The 23,604-nt window shown below is 37.9% G+C and overlaps 1 protein-coding gene across 5 annotated transcripts in view; it reads left to right on the top strand.

Moving 5' to 3' along the window:
- Positions 1 to 21,262, top strand: part of ZBTB44 (zinc finger and BTB domain containing 44) — a 67,783-nt gene extending 46,521 nt beyond the window's left edge. For 2 of the 5 annotated variants that reach the window (XM_007112681.4, XM_024131342.3), the window contains 4 exons: positions 14,345 to 14,429; positions 16,863 to 17,026; positions 18,365 to 18,665; positions 20,454 to 21,262. In XM_007112681.4, the coding sequence (XP_007112743.1) occupies positions 14,345 to 14,429; positions 16,863 to 17,026; positions 18,365 to 18,665; positions 20,454 to 20,736 (833 nt within the window). In that variant the 3' untranslated portion in view covers positions 20,737 to 21,262. The remainder of the gene's footprint in view (positions 1 to 14,344; positions 14,430 to 16,862; positions 17,027 to 18,364; positions 18,666 to 20,453) is intronic. The other 3 variants (XM_024131343.3, XM_028501160.2, XM_024131344.3) reach the window with 3 other exon arrangements.
- Positions 21,263 to 23,604: the final 2,342 nt, after the last annotated feature.

Here is a 23,604-nt window from a genome sequence, read left to right on the forward strand (position 1 = left end):
GGGCTCAGTAGTTGTGGCTCATGGGCTCTAGAGCACAGGCTCTGTAGTTGTGGCGCACAGGCTTAGTTGCTCCGTGGCATGTTGGATCTTCCCAGACCAGGGCTTGAACCCGTGTCCCCTGCATTGGTAGGCAGATTCTTAACCACTGCGCCACCAGGGAAGTCCCTGTGCTGGGCCTTTGTTGCTGCGCACGGGCTTTCTCTAGTTGCGGCAAGCGGGGGCTACTCTTCGTTGCGGTGCATGGGCTTCTCATTGCAGTGGCTTCTCTTTTTGCAGAGCACGGGCTCTAGGCATGGGGACTTCAGTAGCTGTGGCTCGCGGGCTCTAGAACACAGGCTCAGTAGTTGTGGCTCCCAGGCTTAGTTGCTCCGCGGCATGTGGGATCTTCCCGGACCAGGTATCGAACCCGTGTCCCCTGCATTGGCAGGCGGATTCTTATACACTGCGCCACCAGGGAAGTCCCTCAGTCAAGCATTTTTAAGTGCTTATTAGGTTAAAGTTTTGTGCTGTATCCTATAGGAAATATTAAGAATAAAACATGGTAACTGGGTTTTTTAGATGGTATTAGTACTACAATGTTTTTTTAATAAGTTACCCACGGGGAACAAAGAAAATAGTTGAACAGTATCTGATGGGACACATATATGATGATGGCACAGTTCATATATCTGTGATTTGTGAATTACTTTCAATGCAAAAAATACCAGTTTAAAAAATCCAGTTAGTGTTTTATTCTTTATTAAAATATTTATTGAAATCTTACCACGTGCCAAACTTGGGGATATATGATGAAAAAGACATATAGTACCTGCGTCTGAGGAGTTAATAGTCTAATTGGGGAAGCAGATAAGTAAATCAACAATCAGCACTAGACTAGAGGTAGGAACAATGTGTTACAGGTTCACTAAGGAAAGAGCAAGTTAACACTGTGTATTTGAGCTGGATCTTACGTAATAAGTAGGAGTTTGCCCAGGTGAGGGAATGACATTTCTTTGAAAATGTATAAAAGCACAGAGGTGTAGAAGAACATTGCATATTTGATAAAGCAGTGAATTCAATGCACAATGATGTGAATAAAGCATGGAAACCTGCAAGTATAGAAAATAATGGGAAATAAGAAAAATGAGCAGTTGAGAACAGGTTGTGAAAAGCCTTGAACACTAGTTTCAGCTAGGAGTGCATTCAACTGCATATAACAGAATCCCTTCAAAATGGCTTAAAGCAAATGGGATTTTATTATTATTGCATAAAATATTCAAAAATAGGAAGTCCAGGACTGGTAGAGTGGCCCTAGGCCCCTTATATTTTTATAATCCACCATCCTTAGTTTGTCATCCATATACTTACTGCTTCATGGTTATAAGATTTTTGCTTCATCTTTAGCCTCATATTCTAGAAAGGGGTAACTCTTGTATGGAAAATGTTCCTAGAAGTCCCAAAAAAACTTCTGCCCGTGTATGTCATGTCATCTTTCCTAGCTGCAAGGGAATCTAGAAGTCCCCAAAAAACTTCTGTTAATGTATGTCACGTCATCTTTCCTAGCTGCAAGGGAATCTGGGAATACATGTATATTAGTTGGGTATGTAACTGCCTCACAAAATTACAGGAGAATGGGTATCGTATGCAACTAGCAGTGTCTACCACAGCTTGGCCAAGTTAGCTTGGGCTTTATCCTAGTGGTAATAAGGAGTCTACCTTAAATGAATGAAAAATAAAACATTTACAGATATTTTAGGAAAATGAATTTGATATTGGTCAAATTCATACGGGGTTGGCTGGGGAGAGACAGTCCAAAAACCAGTTACAGTACAGTTGTCTTTGTATGAATGAAGATGCTTAGCATAATACTATAAAGAAAATGGATATTAAGAGACTTTGTAAAGGAAGAATCATTACTACCTGATGATATTGAATATGTGGTTTGAGGGAATAAGAGGGTCAGGGTACCTGGATGGCTAGGAAAATACTGATAACATTTTATTATATTCATTGATTTTAAGTCACAGTTTTTCATATTTTATTATCTCTAAATTCAGATATGTTTTGCAATTAATAATCTTTACAGTTACTTTTTATTCTTAATGGTACAAAAAATAACAGTAATCTTACACTCTATAGGAATCTATTAGATGCCATAACTACTATGAAAATCATTGGGAGGAGGTGGGAGCCCAGTTTTAAGAGTAAGTCAGCAAAGTTTGTTCCGTGTGAGCCACACTTGGGTGATGACCAGGCAACATGCCACAGAGCCGTTGAAAGGCAGGGTGGGTGAGATCAAGACTGGAGATTACCAGTTTAGGACTTTTAGCAGTGACAGATTGACTCTCAACAGGAAAATGTGTGTGTAAGAGCCAAAGCCAAAGAACTGATCCTTGAGAAGTATCTATATTCAGGGAGGGAAGAAAAACCAACAAAGATCAATAAAGAGGATTTCTCCAAAAGATTGGAGAACCAGGAGGGCCTCTTACCTTTGTTAATTTCTTGGATTTTGATCCACCATATGAGTTTCCCAGGGCTGTCACAGCAGCCGCCACACACTGGGTGCTTTAAAACAAGAGAAATTTATTTCTTCACAGTTCAGAAGGCTAAAAGTCTGAAATTATGGTGTTGGTAGGGAAGGATCCTTTGCTTCTTCCTGGCTTCTGACAGTTACTAACATTCCTTGACAGTCCTCAACGTGTAGCTGCATCTCTCCAATTTCTGCTTCCATCTTTATGGGGCCTTCCCTCTGTCTCTGGCTTCAGCACCAAATCTCCCTCCTAAGGACACCAGTCATTGGATTATGGCCCACCCTACTCCAGTATGACCTCATCTAACTTGATACATCTGCAGAGACCCTATTTCCAAATAGGGCTATATTTACAGGTACTAGGGGTTAGGACTTGAGTATGTCTTGGGTGGGGGGGACAAAATTCTACTCATATACCTACTAAAGATAATATTACGAAATTTGGGTGAAGATACTTGTGCTTTTCAAGTGACCACACACTCAGTAATATATTTGATGGCAGGAGATCCTAGCTATTTGACAATGTGACCAAGTTTTTGTTAAATTACTAATATGTTTAATCTCAAAACACCTTGGTACCTTCTGAATAATGAACTAATAAGTAATTACTATTTTAATTATTTATCTGAGAACTTAGAAGCCAAATATTAATCTAACTGAGGATCTTGCTAACTAGATATGTGAAATAGCCTTATTTTACCACTCTCAAGTATGTCAGTTCACATTTTGCCTTTATTATATTATTAACATGATTAAATAGAGAAGTTAGGAGCATAAGTAGAATAAGCCTTTCAGTTTTATAAGAATACTTCCTTTCCAATATATACTATTACAAATGTAGGTTCTGTTGCAAAGCAGACATACAAAGAACTCTGATCTGAATATCATATAATCAGATAATCCAAATTAGGTTTTTTTGCCTTGTCTTCATAGCAAATATACTAATCACTCTCAACTAACCTATTTTAACTCCAAATCTGTACACTAAAAGCCTTACAGAAAAAAGTTAAATTCCTAAAGTATATTAGGCAGTGAAAAAATGTAGGAGGGAGAAGAGGAAGATGTGTGTGGTACTTTTTTTCCATATTCCATAAGAACACTTCATAAGAGTACTTAATTTTACTAACTTATTAAAGATGATATATAGCAGGTAGTTTGTCATTCTAGAGACTGAGAGTATAATACTGAATATACTCATGAAATTCAAAAATAATTACTCATGACATTAATTCAAATAAGATTTTACCTGTTCTTCTTATTGCAAGTTGCCCAGCAAAAAGTTATAAAATCTGACACTCCCGATAAATACAATAAGTACAGCAAATTTAAGAGAGAAATAATTGCTAAGTTTAGATTGGGTCTTGTTTCTCTGGCCATCTATATCTGGTATGGTTTAAGAAAAATTTGTTTAAGTGAGAAGGACTTCATGATAGGGCTTCATTATTTGTCTTGAAGTATTCGATTATCTGTATACACCAAAGATAAATAAAATAGTTTTAGATAATCCACACTTTACTATGCTAACAAAGAAATTCAGGGTTTTTTTCTAGACTCTAAAATCTGCCATTAAAAGAGAAGTGACTTATGAGGGTCGGTTAAGATGTTGAGAAATTTGACAGTTTGTGTATGAATAGTGAATAAACTTGTTGAGGTGAGCAGTTAGAATGATGGAAGAATTTGCGACACTGAGCATATATGCAGTATAGCGTAATGATTAAAAGTTCAGGACTTGGAGTCAGGCAGGTTTGGAGTCTGCTACCAGTTTCTGCTACTTACTAGATGTGTGACTTTGAACAAGTCACTGAACCTCACCAGGTTTCCATAACCATAAAGTAATGGTCGTATTACCTATTAAGTATGTCAGTGCTCTCCAGCAAGACCACCAGGAACACACCTGTAGTTGAACAAGTTGGGGTGGTGGTTTTAATACCTGAAAATCCCAAACAGTTACTTAAATATACAGAATGAGTTAGTGTGCAGCGGGCATGTGTAAACCCTATGTCCAACATAGAAGTCGTATCCTAGTAGTGGACGTATTGGAAATGTAAGTATCATTCATTACAGCAAGAGTGAGCCAGTTTTGGTCCCTTAAAATGGACAGATTCCTTAAGTGGAGTTAAATAGTTCCTGCAAGCCAGGCTCAGGTGTCTCTGAAGAGAACAAACTGGCTATCGTAATCAGGATGGTCCCAGGATTAGTGTCTTTCTGACTGAATAGGTCTTGCTGTTAGGATTGTAATGACTTCAGCAGAAACATGTTAATTTGAGGTCAGGGTCCATTTTTCTATGGCCGAAGCCTGGGATATGATATAATATTCCCTATAAAAGGGAATCTACCTTCTGTAGTGCTTAAAAGAACAGTTATTAAGTTTTTGTCAGCAGGGTCAGATGGAGGATAATAGATCCAGCAATCTGTTAAATTCAGATTAGTAACTATGGTCTGGGGTGGGCGGGGGAAGTACAAGAGTTTTGTTTTTCCTTAAGTGGCAGAAGGAGATCTTAGGAGTTCAAAAACAATAGGATGAAGATGAAAGATCGTATTGGTTTTAATAGGCAAGATTAATAGTAAAGAGTACTGAAGAATCAGAAAATTAATCTGATTTTGTCATCTTGGGTAGGAGCTGTCCACTTTTGAAGTCAGTATCTTCTGGAGAATCCCTTAGAAGGAATGGACGCACAGGAGTTGGAAGGGTGTGATACATGTCTAAGTTGGGAAGCTTGAATCCAATGAATGCCACCTCAAACTGTTACCACTGAATCAGTTGTTAACCATATCTGATCAGTTCCTTTCTATTGATAATCAATGGAGAGTTTTCTCTGGCGGCATCTTTTCCAGAAAACCAAAACTCCAGATTTTAAATCATTCATAAGCTCTTCTCTGTTTGTGATAAACCTGGGGTATCATTGTAGTATCAGTTGGTAATCATGTAGAACCTAAGATTTAAACCAAAATTCCCACTTGAAAAAGGCAGCCTACTATTAACTCATAAGGAGTCGACTTGTGGGTTGTAGAGATGATTTGTCTTATTGCTATCAAGGCTCTTGGCAGTACTTAACACTGTGGAAGTTAGAGGGTTTTTAAGTGCTTTGATAAGTATAGTTTTAGGATCTCATGTGTTCTCTTTATTTCTCGAAGTTTGTGGATGATGGGGACAGCGGAGAGTCTGAGTAAAAGATCAGCTTATAGAGTTCTTTCAGAGCAACATCAGTGTAATGTGTGGTCCTGTTACTTGAGAATAGTTGGGATCTCCCCAATCAGGAATACAGAATCTATTAATTTTTCTTTTGCCATTACAGCATAGCTCTTTAGCATGAGGACGCCTCAGTCTACCCTAAAAATAAGCAATCATGAAACAAACTCATAGCTCATTTGGAGGTGGTTAAAGATGTACCTCAATGCTTGGTTCCTATCTTTGTCTTACCAAGGTTGTGTCATTGCCAGGAAGGCCATACACTGGAAATACCCATGGGGGTAGCTCTTGAAATCCCCGCCCCAGTGTTTGTACAATATCAATGTATCTCATATGGACAATCTTGTTCATGTCGGAAGCGCCCTGCAAAATGGCTACTTCCAACTCCAAATTGTCCTTGGTGAAATTGAGTCAATTGAGAGATAAGTGTAATGTGTTATTACGGAGAAAACATGAAGGAAACAGATGTTTGGCCTGGAAGAGATGCAGTTTCAGATTGAGATGACTCATGAGAACTGCAGCAGTCCATAAGAATAATGCTTGTGTAACTTTTTATTTCCAGTTGCAGAGGCCAGGGACCAGACAAAACCTCCTGGTTCTGGGCATTTGAAACTAAGCAAAGCAGTTCACACAAAGACAAAATTGCAGTCAAGTCCTAATAAGGTTTTTTTAAACATCTTTATTGAAATACAACTTACATATCGTAAAATTCATCCATTTAAAGTGTATACTATAGTGGTTTTTAGTATATTCACAGAGTTGTGTAATTATCCCCCCGAAAAGAAACCCTGTACCCCTTAACAATGCCTCTCTTCTAGTCCTACCCCTATCCCTAGGCAACTACTAATACACTGTCTGTATAGATTTGCCTGTTCTGGATATTTCATATAAATGGGAGTATGCAATATGTAGTCTGTCCTGACTGACTTCTGTCACTTTCCATTATATTTTCAAGGCTCATATATGTCATACCTTGTAAAGTTTTGAAATGTTTTTGCCAGTCGGAGATCTTCTGAACTCAGCCTCCAGGGCCAGTTCAGATGGACTAATCAGGTCTCTGTCCATCCTCTCATTACAGTGTATTTCTCTTGTAGACAAGAGTCAACACTAGATAGATAGATCATAGGAGCAGGTGTTAGAAGGCCAGGAAACAGTTTCGTCAGGGAACAATGACAAGTCCAACTGGATAAACAAAATATTCCCCAAAGACCTTTTTCTAGGAAAGCAAAATAAGCCCAACACTGAAAGGCTTCAGTGAAATATTTGAGCTCACTTCAGCATGAACTTACCTCCCAGCCAAAGGCAGGTTGCACCTCAGAAGGACTTTTAGATATGCACTCCGTTGTCGAGGTTCCCAGTGCAAGGCAGTAAGACCTTCAGCCAAATCTCGATGAGCCCTTCATTTCTGCCAGTGCCCTGTTGCCAGAGACCACCAGGAGCATACCTAGAATTAAACAAGTTGAGTTCAGTACCCATTTGAAGTGTGGGAGATCACACACCATGGGGTGTTTAGGGCTTCTCAGTAAGAGGGTGTTAGAAAGGACTTATTAGAGGATTTGGGCTTGTGTTACGTGATTTCAGGACAGCTGCAAGAACAAAGGATTGTTTGTTCAATTCAAGTAAGTGGGATTTGCTCGGGGACTGGTGATGTCGGAAAGCATAAATAACTCTGTGACTGAGAATCTTAACAAATATCTAGGAATGCAGACCAAAGTAAACCTAAAGCAGCAGGGACTTCCATTAGCTAGAAAGGGGAGGTTTGGTATTTTTGTGATTGCACAGTGACCTTGTTTTTGTCTGTGCTTAAAAAAAATTATGTGTTTGAGACCAGTGTGATCGGGTCTGATGTTGGTGTTCTGCAAGATTGTTTTATGTCCAACAGAAAACACCAGGCCTAGCTGTGAATACCAGGCCCACTCCTAAGGGTCAGTGTCAGGCCAGTTCCTCTTTCTCAAGTATGAAATGAGGTATTTAAAACATGTAGAACTGTGGCTGGAACATGGTAAAAGCTCAGTAGTGGCTGGACCACTGTAATTATTTTTCACCACCAGAAGGGTTTTTGTAAGTGTCTTAAGTACTTAAACAATGGTTAGCGAAAACAGAAATCAGTTTGATGGAACAGAAGCTATCATACAGCACTCCTTAATGACGGAAGAGAGTAGATTCTCTCTTGATAAAATAGCCCTTAACGTATAAAGCTGATTGTCTCTAAATCAGCTTTACTGTTTTATAAGAGAGAGGGTTCTATTCAGAATTCTTAGTCCTCATTACCACTGAGAGCAGAATCCCTATAGTTTATTTATTTATTTCATTTTTATTATTTATTTATTTATTTGGCTGTGCTGGATCTTAGTTGCAGCACGCAGGATCTTTAGTTGCAGCATGCGGGCTCTTTTAGTTGCGGCATGCAGGATCCAGTTCCCTGACCAGGGATCAAACCCGGGCCCGCTGCATTGGGAGTGCAGAGTCTTAGCCACTGGACCACCAGGGAAGTCCCAGAATCCCTATAGTTTAGAAAGGAAACTTCATTTTAATAATTTAAGAAACATCACTATCACCTCAGCAAAGTAAAATTGCTGGTATAGCCTGCTATTAAATCAGTTCAATTAAAATTCCAATTAGTATGGTTACTTGTGCTGTCATGGGCAGAAACCACCATCTCAGGAAAAAGTTTACAAGATTTATTTGTGCTGATGGTTACGTAAGTGATATAACACTATGTGTTATAAATGTCCACAGTATGGATAGATTTCTAAAAGTCTGTTTTAACTCTTAATTTAGCTTGCTGTTGTTTTTATTTTTAGCTTTTGGCACATTTAATGTGCCATGGACTAGAAGAGAGTACCCTTTGTTTTACTTTCCATGCTTACTATCCATCAAATTAGGGATCTAGAGGCCAAGGTTTAGATATTTTAGAATGGAAATAGATTTAAGAGGGACCATCTGCTAGATATGTCTTGTACTCCATTTTAGTTCTTTTTGACCAGCCTTTTAAGTAGATTTCCTGGTAACACCAGAATCAATCCAAAGCACAGTGGGTTTCATTTACACCTCCCCATGACCCCACTCCCTTCCTAAAAGTATTACAGTTTACTTGGTGGTCAAATTTCAGTTAGATCAATCTTCCTGGCCTGCCCTAATCACACCTCCAGGCCTTTTTTGCAAGTCTTTACCTATAAGCTTTAATGTTGCCTGCGTTCTGAAGAACTGCAGAATACTATAAAGTAGATTTTTGTGTGTGTCCATGGTGACCAGATCCAAATACCGGGATTTTTCCGGTTTTTAATCCTAGGACAGATTGAAATGTTAGTGTTTAGTTCCCTCTTTAAGGAAAAAAGTGACAGTGGGAAGATATTGACAAGTGAACATCTCTTTCTTAAGCAAAATGCAACATTATCTGGTCCTCCAACCCACATCTGGTTTAAAAAAAACAAAATGAGAAGGATCAGGAATAAGTTGGATAAATAGGCATGGGGAAAAGCATAAATGTTTTTTGATAGTAAGGGAATGAGAAAAAGAAAAGGCATGCACAGAAATGCCAGACACACACCAGTAAGGGTGAGATGGGGGTGAGGGGACAGGAGGAATAGAGGTGCAGTTGGGGATGAATGTAAACGCATAGGGTCTTGTCTCCTTTCAAAAACCTCTATCAGTGTATTAGAACACTATAACAATTGGTGTTCGTGATGATTACCGTGAGTCATCAAGAAACAAGAAAAGAATTATATTTAGTATTATTTATTTAAGAAGTCAAGGCAAAATACAACTCGGTCACAAATTTTCTAGTGCAAATTATTTAATAAAGTAAGCTTGGATGCCTTAAAAGGGATTCGGGGGCTTCCCTGGTGGCGCAGTGGTTGAGAGTCCGCCTACCGATGCAGGGGACGCGTGTTCGTGCCCTGGTCTGGGAAGATCCCACATGCCGCGGAGCGGCTGGGCCCGTGAGCCATAGCCACTGAGCCTGCGAGTCCGGAGCCTGTGCTCCGCAACGGAAGAGGCCACAACAGTGAGAGGCCCGCGTACCGCAAAAAAAAAGTAAAAGGGATTCGGTTAGTTTTTTGGAAAATTTTACTTAAGTGGGAAATGTATTCGGTTCCTAATGTCAGCAAATTCAAGTGTTCCAAGGGGGAAAACTGAAGTATCGGATTCAACATTTTCATTGGGAGGAAGTTTCATACTATGTGTCTATTAACAGATGATATTTATTAAATGTTCGTATGTATATGGTGTTGTACAACTGTTACAGTTAGTACCTTTTAGCTTTTATTAAAATACTGCAACCAGAAGAGTGCTGGCCGTAAGGACTGCACAGCCGCAGAGGCTCGTTTGTTCACTTGGGGCGACACAGCTTATTTGCATGCCCTAAAGACATTGGCCAGGTTTAGGACCTGATGAGAACAGGCGAGGCTGGTTGGATCTACCCTCCCACTGAAAACAACGTGATCTTTTTATTTTAAGTCACCTTTTAAAATATTTGAAAAAGATGGTTAGGGAACTGCCAGGTTAATTTTAGGGGGGAGTCTGACGCAGAGAGGTAAGTACATATCAGAGCACTAAAACCAGATTTTCCGTAAGACATTTGCCAAAACACAAGAGGGCTTTGGTTCATCAAGTCGAAGAGTGAGGGAAACAGAAGTTGACCCAGAGCATATGAAAGCTGTGAAGTCTTAAAGAAGTTGCTCCATGCATTAAGCACTAGGACTCAACCTGCTCCCCTTCCTCCAGACTCCAGGGGACTCTAGAAACAGCTGCCTTGGCAGTGGGCCGACTAAGAGATGAAAAAGGGGAAAAACACATCCCTGAGAAGTGGTGGGCACAGACCAGCCTCTTGCAGATTTACATCCTGCTTACTCCTTGCATGGGTAGGCCAACGAATCTCAAACAGTGAATTGGGTTAGATAGGGCCTGCCCTCTAGGAACCTAGCAGAGGCAAACAGAAAGCTTTTCTGGAAGAGGGTATATTCATCCTCCCCTTAGCAAATCAGCCACCTGCAAATCATTTTCAAGGGCAGTAACCACTGTCAGATCAACCAGAGCATGCAGGAAACATGGATATCAAACATTTTGGCAGCAGATGGGATTTCAGCAGAAGAGAGAATTGGTGAATCAGAAGATAAATTAGAAGAAATCACTTGAGTGCTGCACAGAGAGAGAAACTATTAGGGTTCTCCAGAGAAACAGAACCAGTAGGATATATATATAGATATACAGAAGGAGGTTTATTAGGAGGGATTCACTCACATGATTATGGAGGATTAGAAATGCCATAACCTGCTGTCTGCCAGGTGGAGGCCAGGAAAGTCGGTTGTGTAGTTCCAGCCCAAATCCGAAGGCCTGGGAACTGCTGGCCTGTTAGTGTCCAAAATCCCAGTCCAAGTCCAAAGGCCCAAGAACCAGAAGTGCTGATGTTCAAGAGCAGGAGAAGATGGATGTCCCAGCTCAAGCAGAGAGCAAATTTGCCCTTCTTTCACTTTTTTGTTCTGTTCAGGCCATCGCCAGACTGGATGATACCCACCTGCAATTGGTGAAGATGATCTTCCTTACAAAGTCCACCAATTTAAATGCTAATCTCTCTGGAAACACCCTCACAGACACACGCAGAAATAGTATTTTACCAGCCCTCTGGTCACCCCTTAGCCCAGTACATTGACACATAAATTAACCATTACAGAGACAATGGTAGAGACTACAGGTGTGAAGAGGGTAAGGGTTATGGATGGTACAAACATAGGTATGATGGAAGTCCTAAAAGGAGAGGAGAGAATGGCTGAGAATTTTCCGGAATCTACGAAAGACAACAGTCCATAGATTAGAGGCCAGCAAATCCCAAACTGGGAAAAGATGAAAAGAAACATGAACCTAGACACATTACAGAGAAAATTCCGGGAAAAAAATTAATGACAGATTACCTTCAGAAGAATATCTGACTTTTAAATTACGTTAGAAACCAGTGAAATGGTATCCTCAATATGCTGAATGAAATAACTACCAATCCAGATGTCTACACACAGTGAAAATATCTTTCAAGAATGAAGATAAGACATTCTCAAAGAAAAACAATTCAGCAGTATATCATCACTAAAGAAATGTTTAAGGATAGACTACAGGTAGAAGTGAAGTGAACACAGATGGAAGGTTTAATATACACAAAAGAATGAAGAGCAAAGAAAGGTAAATGTGTGAACAGATGTGGACAAACATAGCTTATATGAAAGAGTAGGGGCTTTATCAAAACAAAGAAGTAAAACGTCAGGCAATAATTTGTAAATTGAAGAATGGGTATGTATGGGAAATGAAGTTAAAAATGTTCTAAGATCCGTCTGTTGTCCATGAGGAAGGAAAAGTTTTTAGACTTGGTTAAGTATGTGTCTAATTTCCAAAGCAACCAGTAAAGTGAATAGGAAAAGACTGTGTAATTTCCAAACTAATAGAAAGGGGGAAATGGAATGATTATTATCGTTTATATTCAACAAGTTGATTCTAAAATGTAAAAAATGCAAAGGTCCAGGAATAGCCAAGATGTTCAGGGAGCACATGAACAGGTGAGAGGATTTGATCCACCTCAAATCAAGATTTATTTTAAAGCTCCAGTAACTAAAGTGTGGTATTCATGCAAGTACAGACAAGCAGAGGGGACTAGTAGAGAACCCAGAAACAGACCTGTGCTTTTAGAGCGCTGCGGGGCAGAGAAGAAAAGACAGACCTTCCAGTAACTGTGTTCTGCCACAAAATCAACTCCAGGTGTGTTAAAGAAAAGACCCAAGTGCCAAGGGCAAAACCTAAATCTTTCATCAGGTAATTTGAGATAGGGACGGATTTTTAAAAACAAGCTCTGAAAGCCATAACCGTAAAGGAAAAGACTGATCAATTCAATTAAAATATAAATTTTTTGGTCATCAAAAGAAAATGTAAAAAGACAAGCCATGTAAGAGGGGAAAATATTTGTAACATCTTTTACCTACAAAGATTTTGTATCCGAAACATGAAAAGAACTCATGATAAAAAGGACAACTCAATAGCAAGACTTGAACAGGCATGTCACAGAAGAGGGGTTCAATAAATACATGAAGTTAAAAAAATACATATTCTTTGACTGAGCAAGTCTATTCCTCATATAGATACCCTAGAAAAAAAAGCATGTGTATGTGCATTGTTACTTGAATATATTCACAGCAGGGAATTCCCTAGCGGTACAGTGGTTAGGGCTCTGCGCTTCCACTGCAGGGGGCATGCGTTCTCTATCCCTGGTCGGGAATGAAAAAAAAAAAAAAAAAAGAATATTCCCAGCAGTGTTGCTCATAGTAGCCTGAAACTGTCCATCAAGAGTGAATTGGATAGATGATGAATAATATCTAACTTCATTTACATGTAACAACATGGATAAGTCCACAATATTGAAGGAAAGAAGCAAGACATAAGAATACATACAGTGTGGCTCATTATATGTAAAGTTTAAACCAGACACCATTCAATGGTATGTACTCTTTTGTACTCTTCGTGGTGAGGGCTTGATAGTAAATATTTTAGACTTGACCTCTGTCCCAAGCTCACTTGCTCCACTCTGCCACTGGATTGAAAGCAACCCTCGATGGTGCTCAGCTGTGTTGTAGCATAAAACAACCCCTAGTTTATGGAAACATGCATTTGAGGTAAAATTACTTTCTAAAAGGAATGGGGAGGGGATTCCTGGCAGTCCAGTGGTTAGGACTCTGTGCTTTCACTGCCGAGGGTGCGGGTTCGATCCCTGGTTGGGGGAAGATCCAGCAAGCGGAGGAGCGCAGCCAAAAACAAATGAAAATAAAGAATAAATAAAAGGAAGCAGGATAAGAAGAAAAGGAAAGAAATGATAACCCTGAAAGAGGATGCTGATGGTTGCCTCCTGGAAGGAGGGGTTTGCGATCAGAGAAGGGTAATGGGAACTTTCAGGATGCTGCCAGGGTTTTAGGGGGTGGTGAGGAGGTTTCACAGATGTTCACCCTACAGCTGTCTTTCTCATTCTGTGTGGAAGTTGTGTGTACAACAAGTAAGTTGTATGTCACAAAATAAGTTTTAAAAAACAAAGCTTGTCAATGCTTTCTTAAATGATTGTTACAACATTACTTAATTTTATGTGAATTTTTGTTTAGTTTACATTTGAATTGCTCTACTTCTTTCTAAAATTTATATCAAAGAAATACTCTTGAAAGAATTTAAGTAGTGATATAAGGCTGTTGTTTCACATGTGATTTTTTTAAAATCACATACACATTTAATTAAAATAAAAATAGGGACTTACCTGGTGGTCCAGTGGTTAAGAATCCGCCTTCCAATGCAGGGGATGTGGGTTCAATCCAGATCCCACTTGCCGCGGGGCAACTAAGTCCGTGTGCCACAACTACTGAGCCCATGCACTGCAACAAAAGATCCTGCACATCGCAACGAAGACCCCGTGTGCCGCAACTAAGACCCGATGCAGCCAAATAATAAAATAAAATGTAAAAATTAAACAAAAATTAAAAAGTTATAGAACACTACTACTTCTGACCAGTAATTCAGGGTATATACATTAGATAATCTGTTCAGAGGCTTGGGGACACAGCTTACAATTTATATCTTGGCTTTATTTATTACACCAAAGTATTGAGAGCTGTCTTTTTTATTCACAGGTTCAGTAGATGAAGGCGTCACTGAAGGGTTACCTACACTTCAGAGCACTTCTAGCACCAGTGCTCACGCAGATGATGATGATCGGTTAGTACTAACATAGTACATAGTTTTCTTGTAAGGGCTGTGCTTGTAACTCTAAATCCAATCCAAGCATTCTATCTGGGAATTTTATAAAAGTTTATTGCGACCTCCCTTTAGTATATTTTTTAGTCATCAGGTAGCCACATAAATTAGACAACTTATAGTACAAGGGGGTTTTTTGGCATTTCTAAGACTTCCCAGCCCAGTTGCTTTAAATAGTATCTATATCAGGGGTTGGCAAGCTGTGGACCACAGGCCAATTCCAGCCACCACCTTTATTTGTAAATCAAGTTTTATTGGAACACGGACATGCTCATTTGTTTACATATTGTCTGTGGATGGCAGAGTTGAGTGGTTGAAACAGATCATGTGGTGTGCAAAGCCAAAAATAATTACATCTGACCTGCTACCAAAAAAGTTTATCAAACCCTTATCTATATACTCATGGTTCCCAAGTCATTATCTTCACATTGACCCTGCTTGATAATTTTCACATAGATGTAGCAGGGCCAAGACTTAATATATGGCCAAGACAGAACTCTAGCCTTTCCCTCCCCTCAGACCTGCTCCTCCAGTCCTGCTGTCTTGGTAAACGGCACCATCATACCCCCAGTTTCCCAAGCATTGTCTCTGGGAATTATACTTGGTCCTTCTTTCCCTCACCTCCCACCCCATTTAATCTTTAAGCAAGTCCTGTCAGCTCTGCATCCAAAATATACTTCTCCTCCTTCTCAGTCCACTTCTCCTCCAGCTCTGCTACTACCACCCCAGCCCAGGTCACCACCATCTTTTGCCTTTACTACAGTAATCTTCAACTGGCCCCTGATTTCATTCTCCCCTACTCCAGTCATTCTCCATGTAGCAGCCAGAATGATTTTGTGTTTTAAATTAAGTCAGATTATGTTGCTGTTCTAAGTAGCAGATTCTTAAAATTCTCCAGTAGATTCACACTTAAAATCTAAACTCCTCACTATGCCTTTAAAGGCCTACCTGATAGGACTTCCTTCAGACCATACTCCTCCTGGCATACCATATCCAGCCACGCTGACCTTCTTTCAGTTCCTAGAATATTTCTAGTCCATATTTGTTCTGGCTTTGGGGCCTGTCTGCCATTTTAGGGCCTTTACTCTGCCTGAAATGCTTTCTCCCCTAATTTCCACATTGCTCACTCTTTCCTGAATCTTTAGATCACTGTCTTAAGTGTCAGTTCTCAAGGAAGATTTTCCTGACCACCAATCTAAAGTAAAACAGCACCGATCACTATTGGATCACTATGTTTTAATTCTCTGTTCTGATCATTTTCTCGAGTGTTTATTGCCTGTCTCTGACCACTGAATATAGACGTCACTGAATTAACTCCTCTTAGAGTCCGGGACAGACTTAAAAAGTATATTTGTTGAAAACTTGAAGGATTCAAAGAACTCAAACAAGGTTTATTGTTCTTGAATAGCTAAACCTGATAGAGCAGGTTATGAACCAGAGTCATTTGAATAAGTTAATGACGGTGTAAACAAATGAAAATATGCCTAGATTCCTTAATTTCAAACATTAATGAGGTTGTGTGTTCTATACTAGATACTGTGCTGAGTGGTGGACATATTGAGATGAAACGTAATAACCCTTTACCCTCAAAGAGATCAAGCCAACTTTGGGGGAGGGGGAAGAGGTTAAAGACAGACAAGTAAGCAGATAATCATGAGTCATCTGCAGAGGGGTCTGTTGCTCTGCATAGGAGGGTACCTACCTAAACCACTGATGAATCAAAGAAGGCTTTCGGGAGGAAGAGGTAACTTCTTGGGTACATTTCATAAAACGGCTGGGCATGTTATCTAGGCAGAAACGGTAGGCACGTAAAGGAAGTTAAATATATGAAAGCACAACACTGAGAGAGAACTGTTAAGGAGGAACTGCTTGGTATGGGTATGTTTGGGGAGTATGACAAGAAATGAGGCTGGAAGAGTACACAGACCCAGATCATGCGGAGTCTTGTCTGCCTTCACTCTGAAGATAACAGTGAACCATCGCAGGATTTTTATCAGGGGACTGATTTAATCAGAGAGATCACTGTGAAACAGTGAGGATGGATTAAAGGGGTGTGGGGCTAAAGAGAAGGAGTTATTAATTCAGCCGTATATTGATGAGGGCCTGAATTAAAGCAGTAGTAGAAAGGAAAGTATTAAGAGAGATTAAGGATACCTAAAGTAAAATTGTTTATGTTATGTGCTTGGTCATACGTCCTTGCTTAAGATACTTGACATTCCGGACAATAACATTGTTTCTCCTATTGTTATAAATGAAACTTGTAATCTAACTTTTAAACTGCTTCAAAAAGTCTTAAAGTGTCTTTTTGTTGTTGTTGTTCATTTAAAGTTGTGCAGAAATGTTTATTGAACTTAAAAATCAGAGCCTGGTTGCCTTCTTTGGTCTGTTTTTTAGATTGGAAAATGTTCAGTATCCCTACCAACTCTACATTGCTCCTTCCACCAGCAGCACAGAACGGCCAAGTCCAAATGGTCCAGATAGACCTTTTCAGTGTCCAACATGTGGGGTGCGATTCACCCGTATTCAGAACCTGAAACAGCACATGCTCATCCACTCAGGTAATGTCATCATCCCTATTGTGGCATAAATGAGCACTCCAAAACATTTTATTTTGAAATTCCAGTTAAAAACAGTAAACAGATGCTTTTGAGTTAGAAAAAAGTTTCTCTCTGGGAAGTCTAGTGAGAACAGATAAACATAGGTCCATTGCTGAATTGGTGCAGTGTCAGAAATGTATTTGCTTACAGGCATCAGTATTCTCTTTAAGTCTTGGCTTGGGTGTAATATGTAAATGAAAAAGATATCAGATGCATGTGTGTATATATGTGAGGGAGAAAAGCACAAATACATACGGTAAATCAAATGGGGTTAACAGGGTGTATATTGGTATTCTTTGTACTATTCTTCTTGTAACTTCTCTTAAGTTTGTAATTATTTCCAAATAAAAAGTGTTTTTTAAAATTAATAACAATAATTTAATTTTAATTCTACAATCCTAAATTTCTCTGTGCCCTGATTAGTCAGCCTTGTAGTATTTTTTTAGTGTAAAAGAGATTTTGGATAAATGATGTGTAAAGCATATTTGAAATTTAAGTTAAGTGTTCACATAAAGGCAGTAAAATTCTATCGGGTAGAACACTGACCTCTGATAAGTAAATCTTTACTGCTCTTCTCAGCTGTATAAGTATCTCACTTAGATAGGTCTAACAATCCCTGTGCTAACACTAATTCCCTATGACTTTGTTGAATCAACAGATGATGTTTTGAAGGGTTTTGAAATTTTATTTGCTAAAACTGTGATAATGAATTGGAAGGGACCATTAATATACTTTATATTTCATATATTAATTTCTACATAGTTTTTCCATCACTATTACCCAAAAACTCAATCAAGTAGTAGTTCTGTTACAATCACTAATTATGTTCAGAGATGTTAGAATTTACCTTTTTCCTTCTCATTTTTCTCTTGAGATAGGAAATGAAGAGTAGGTACTGATCATTTTCACATCTTCTCAATATAAACCTCACTACTTTAATGAAATGAAGTAATGTTATGTGAAGATTTGGGCTCTGCTTAAATACTCTGGTTAAATTGTGTTTTGAAGTCTATAAAATACAAGATTTGGAAGTCTTCAAAAATCCGTTGGAGTATATATTACCTCGATTACCCCCACCCCATGGTGCCTTTCTTTCTCGCTTTCTTTTTTCAAGCACTAGTGACTTCTTAGATTCTGTACCTTTTCTGAGATACTGAGTTTGGAACTCATTTTTGCTGATGATTTTTGTCTTTTCAGATTATCTCTTGCTACAGAATTACTGTTCAGAAGTCTGTGAGGTTTATGACATTTCCACTTATTTTGTTTATAGATAATATTTTGTTTTGCTTTATTTTATAGGAATTAAACCATTTCAGTGTGACCGCTGTGGGAAAAAGTTCACCAGGGCTTACTCGCTAAAGATGCATCGCCTAAAGCATGAAGGTAAACGCTGTTTCCGGTGCCAGATATGTAGTGCCACTTTCACTTCCTTCGGGGAATATAAACACCACATGAGGGTTTCCCGGCACATTATCCGCAAGCCTCGGATTTACGAGTGCAAAACATGTGGCGCCATGTTCACCAACTCTGGAAATTTAATCGTGCACCTGAGGAGTCTGAACCATGAAGCGTCAGAGCTAGCAAACTACTTCCAGAGCAGGTGAGGTGCACAACAAAAACCGAACCAGGAAAACTGCTTTCTAAACTCTCTTTTCCTGCTTTTAGGGCAGCCTGCTGTGTTTTTTTATCAGGTTGCCAGCTAATCAGTCACATTCCTTTTAAATTCCCACTATCCAATAATGCTCTGATCTCCTGATCTGATCAAATTTTGCTGATCCTTCTAAGTATAAACAACTTTAAATACATTTATAGTTGGCATTAGAAATCTTTTCCTACAGAAGTAGACTACTTATCAGCTTGTTTTGGTTTTTTTGTGGGTTTTTGTTGTTGTTGTTTTAAATACAAGGTTAAAGTAATTCTGTAGGACATTTAAAAATAGACCTTATTGGAGAATTTACCGTGTCAGATGAAATTTAATGATAGTGGATTACTTCAGACTCTTTGGAGGTTAATTAAATTCTTGACCACTTCTCTCTTTTTTCTTTAAATAATAAGAGAGAAACTTCTACACCAATTATAATGGATATGATAATTTACATCAAATGAAGTTTTCCTTTTTTTCTTTCAGTTTAGAGCTCCATGCTTTTAATATAAAAAACTTATAATAGAGTTACCTTTCTGATTTATTGGGTGTCCAAGGATCAGCTTCTAGTTCTAGCTCTGCCACTAACTAGTGTTATGATTTAACACGTCACTTTACAGATGAAGAAGCTTGAAACAAAGAGAAAGATAAAATGTTAGCTTTAAAGATGATTTCTAAGGTCTCCTCTAGATATAAAATTCTGTTGTCTATTTTTAGTACTTTATCAGAATTGTACATCTGTAGGAAGTCTTAGTTTCTTATAAAATCAAATCTTAAATTTTTAACTGCCTTCATTTTTTAAATCTTATTTTTCAGTAAATTATTCCTGCATAGATTTTGTTTTCTCTTCAAGCCAGACATTTTGTTTAATGTAATCATTTCTAACTCTGGGTGTCTGGTTATCATATCACTAAACCTAGATTATACATGACATAACAAACTTTGTTCTGGACTAAAATAGTGTCCCAGTTAACCACGCCTGTTTTCTATATCTTCCCTGTACTGAGTGAGCCCTCTATCCTCTACTCTTGTTTAACACCTGAAGACTTTTTAGAAAATATAACATAGGACGTTTTAAATTGCTTTGCAGCTGAGCAGACTTCAATTTTTTTTTATTAATAGTGGACAAATTATAAAATAACCTTAAGTATATTAGTTATTGACATTATTTTTTTTTGTTTAACTGTAAAGATTTAAATCAAGCATCTAAGTAGTCTTTTACATTTCTCTATATAGTAGATTATATAAAAGGTCATTTATGCCTGAGGATTTAGTTTCTTAACTAATTTATATCCAGGAAGTAATAAAAAGCTAGGTTTATATACCTTATAATTAGTGTATAATCCAAGAAAGGTTACACCTAAGTTATTCAAATGATCTTTGTTTAAATGAACATGCTATTTCCATCTGTTTAAATGAACATGCTATTTCCATCTGTTTTGTATACAAAAACTCTTCTACATAGAACAAGTAAGGCTGTTTAGGTGTCCAGAGTGACACTGAAGGTGATAATCTTATCTCTCTTGGTGGTAGGGAGAGTTGATATACTTTGGTTCTAATGGATGGTTTTGGTTCATATATTTAGGAAAGTTTAGAAGTTGAAAATTCCTGAGTTCTAATCTTCATTCAAAAATTAGAGAAATGAAAAATCCCAATCTTGTTTTACAAATCAGGTCTTTGTATTGTGTCTTATTTATTACTGGCTTGAAAATTAACTCCCTGTTTCATCCTTTGCCTCTTACCTAGTGATTTCCTAGTACCGGACTACTTAAACCAGGAGCAAGAAGAGACCCTTGTTCAATATGATCTTGGAGAACACAGTTTTGAAAACAGCTCCTCTGTTCAGATGCCTGTAATTTCACAGGTCTCCTCGACCCAGAATTGTGAAAGCACTTTTCCCTTGGGGTCTCTTGGTGGGCTGACAGAAAAAGAGGAGGAAATGCCAGGGCAGCCAAAGACCAGTGCTTGTGCCGAGGCAACCAGAGAGGACCCCCCAAAATCAGAGCTGTCTTCTGTAACTATTGAGTAATTTCATGGTTTGGCTTCATTTTTGATTTTTGGAAAGTGCCTGTGCTTGGTCTTGTACATTTGAATTTAATTTAACTTTTTAAGCAAAAAAGGGTTTGGGAAAGAATTTCCCTTTTTACTTTGTAAGTTCTGCAACTGATGTTTTATTTTTCATGACTGAGAGATTGCTTCTGTAAGTGCACAATAACATGGTGTTGAAATATAATAGAAACCTTAAGACTTAAGGAGAACCAGCTGACTTAAAACTTGTATCAGTTTCCTCTTCCATTATCAGGAGTAGGCTAACAACAGATCATTAGGTCAAGAAGAAATCAGATGATTATTGACCTTCCTGAAATGAAAGCATACACCAGAAACATATTACTGAATGAATCTGGCAAATGGCCTGAATAGATGTTTACTCCTATACACAGGATATTGTACAGTCTTTTGTAAAGCCTGTTGTTTTTGGAAGTATTTATGGTGAGCTTTCTTAAAAATTATTAGGGTATATACTTCTGAAATCCCACGTGTTTCGTGTTGTTTTTTTTTTTAAGCTTGCTTCTGTAAGTGCACAATAACATGGTGTTGAAATATAATAGAAACCTTAAGACTTAAGGAGAACCAGCTGACTTAAAACTTGTATGAATTTAACTTTTTAAGCAAAAAAGGGTTTGGGAAAGAATTTCCCTTTTTACTTTGTAAGTTCTGCAACTGATGTTTTATTTTTCATAACTGAGAGATTGCTTCTGTAAGTGCACAATAACATGGTGTTGAAATATAATAGAAACCTTGAGACTTAAGGAGAACCAGCTGACATACAACTTGTATCAGTTTCCTCTTCCATTATCAGGAGTAGGCTAACAACAGATCATTAGGTCAAGAAGAAATCAGATGATTATTGACCTTCCTGAAATGAAAGCATACACCAGAAACATATTACTGAATGAATCTGGCAAATGGCCTGAATAGATGTTTACTCCTATACACAGGATATTGTACAGTCTTTTGTAAAGCCTGTTGTTTTTGGAAGTATTTATGGTGAGCTTTCTTAAAAATTATTAGGGTATATACTTCTGAAATCCCACGTGTTTTGTGTTGTTTTTTTTTTTAAGCTTTGTCACTATAATTTTTCATGGTGAAAATTTGGTATTGGGATAGGTATTCCCTGTACCTTTATAGTACCACTCCTCCAAATAATCTTTCTTCTGTGAAAGAAGGCGAAGAACCACGGTTAAGGATAGTCAACTTGTGCATGAAATTACCAGGAACAGAGAATATAGTATGTGAATCTCGGCTTCATAGGAACTCTTTCATACTGCTTTTCTGGATAAAATTATTGTTTACCTGGTCTTTGAATGTTAATGCCTGGCTAATTGGGTCATTGCCTAAATCAGTTTTCTCTTGCCTATACTTGGCATGATCCCATGAAAAGGAGATATACTGGAGATGTTCTATATTTTATACATAGGTTTGTGTATTGTTGAGGATGTTTTTATTCTGTTTTGGACAAAATAAAGAATTCTCTGTTAAGGCTATATTCTTAACCCAACTGCGATTGTTTACAAAATACCCATATGACAGTGATAAATTGTCCTTATTCCAAAATATTTTAAGACATTGCCAAATGTCATATTAAAAGCAGTTAGGATAGTTTTTACACAATGTAAGCAATAATGTAGAAGTAGAGGAGAGTCTATAAAATGATGATCTATGACTCAAATCTATTTGGGGAAAAAAAAGAATTGTTAAGACTAAAGAAAAACTAAAAACCGTAAATTAATGACTATTACCTCTTGCTGCTAAAAAAAGAAAAGAAAGAAACTTCGTGGTTTATAGTTGAAATATATATGATACTCTAGACTGGAATATATGTTTTTACCTGGTGCCATTAAAGCATCACTGACCTTGATCCTAAATATTCATGAGTCCATGAACAATGATCTTTTGAGTAACTCTTTTTTTCTCTGTATATACCCAAAGTTCAATAATTATGAAAACACCTGATTAGATTAGAAAAAGAAAATACAGTTTCTTATTCAAAACACAAGATCTCAGTTTTGTCTGGGTGCTAGTCGTTAATAATAAAATTTTTCTAAGTTATAGTGATTTGTTTCATTTTTTTTTAATTGGCTAATTCTATAACTTCTTTTATCCCCTACAAATGTAAAGGAAGGGAAAGTGAACTCATTGAAGATTTTTTTTAAGCTAATGTTCTTTCTGTCTGTTTGAATATTCTGCTGTTTTTAACTTGTTTTCAACTCCTTTTCTCACTCATGAACCTGTTGTTTCCTCTTTGCTCCCAAACATAGGTATAGTACCTTCAGGAAAATCAACATCCACAGATTATGATGGCCTTCCATTATTTATGCTTCCTTACTAATAGGTTGAATTACTTTCTTCAACAAACTGTGATACTAATAGCGGTACTGCTGTGTCTCAACTGGAAAGGTCAGGAATTTTTATTTTTAATGTAATATAGATTCTTCGGAAACTGTTATGCCTACCAGTAGATAAATCTCAAAAGTTAATTTTAAAATCTTAACGAAGAAGACAAAGAATCAGTAAAATTATGACCAGGAGTCATTGCTGCCCTCAGTTCTAAGAGTTATTTTTTTAAAAAAGAAGAAGAAGGAAGGAAGGAAGAAAAGGAGGAAAGAAATAGGGTTAATGAGAAGAAATATATCAGAACCATTTGGAGATTTGTTGGTTGAAAGTGTTTTAGCACACCCCCTGTCCTGAGAATTTTGTATTAAGAGAGTCCTACACAGTTTTGGCAGCTCTGAGGTGTTCTGTGTTCTCAGAATGTAGGATTACCAGCATCACTGGCTATTTTTTCCCAAATGGAAACTTTAGATTTTCATTGGTAATTACAAATTATACAGATTTC

The sequence above is a fragment of the Physeter macrocephalus genome, chromosome 16 (assembly GCF_002837175.3).
Source record: "Physeter macrocephalus isolate SW-GA chromosome 16, ASM283717v5, whole genome shotgun sequence".
In the NCBI taxonomy this organism is placed as follows: domain Eukaryota; kingdom Metazoa; phylum Chordata; class Mammalia; order Artiodactyla; family Physeteridae; genus Physeter; species Physeter macrocephalus.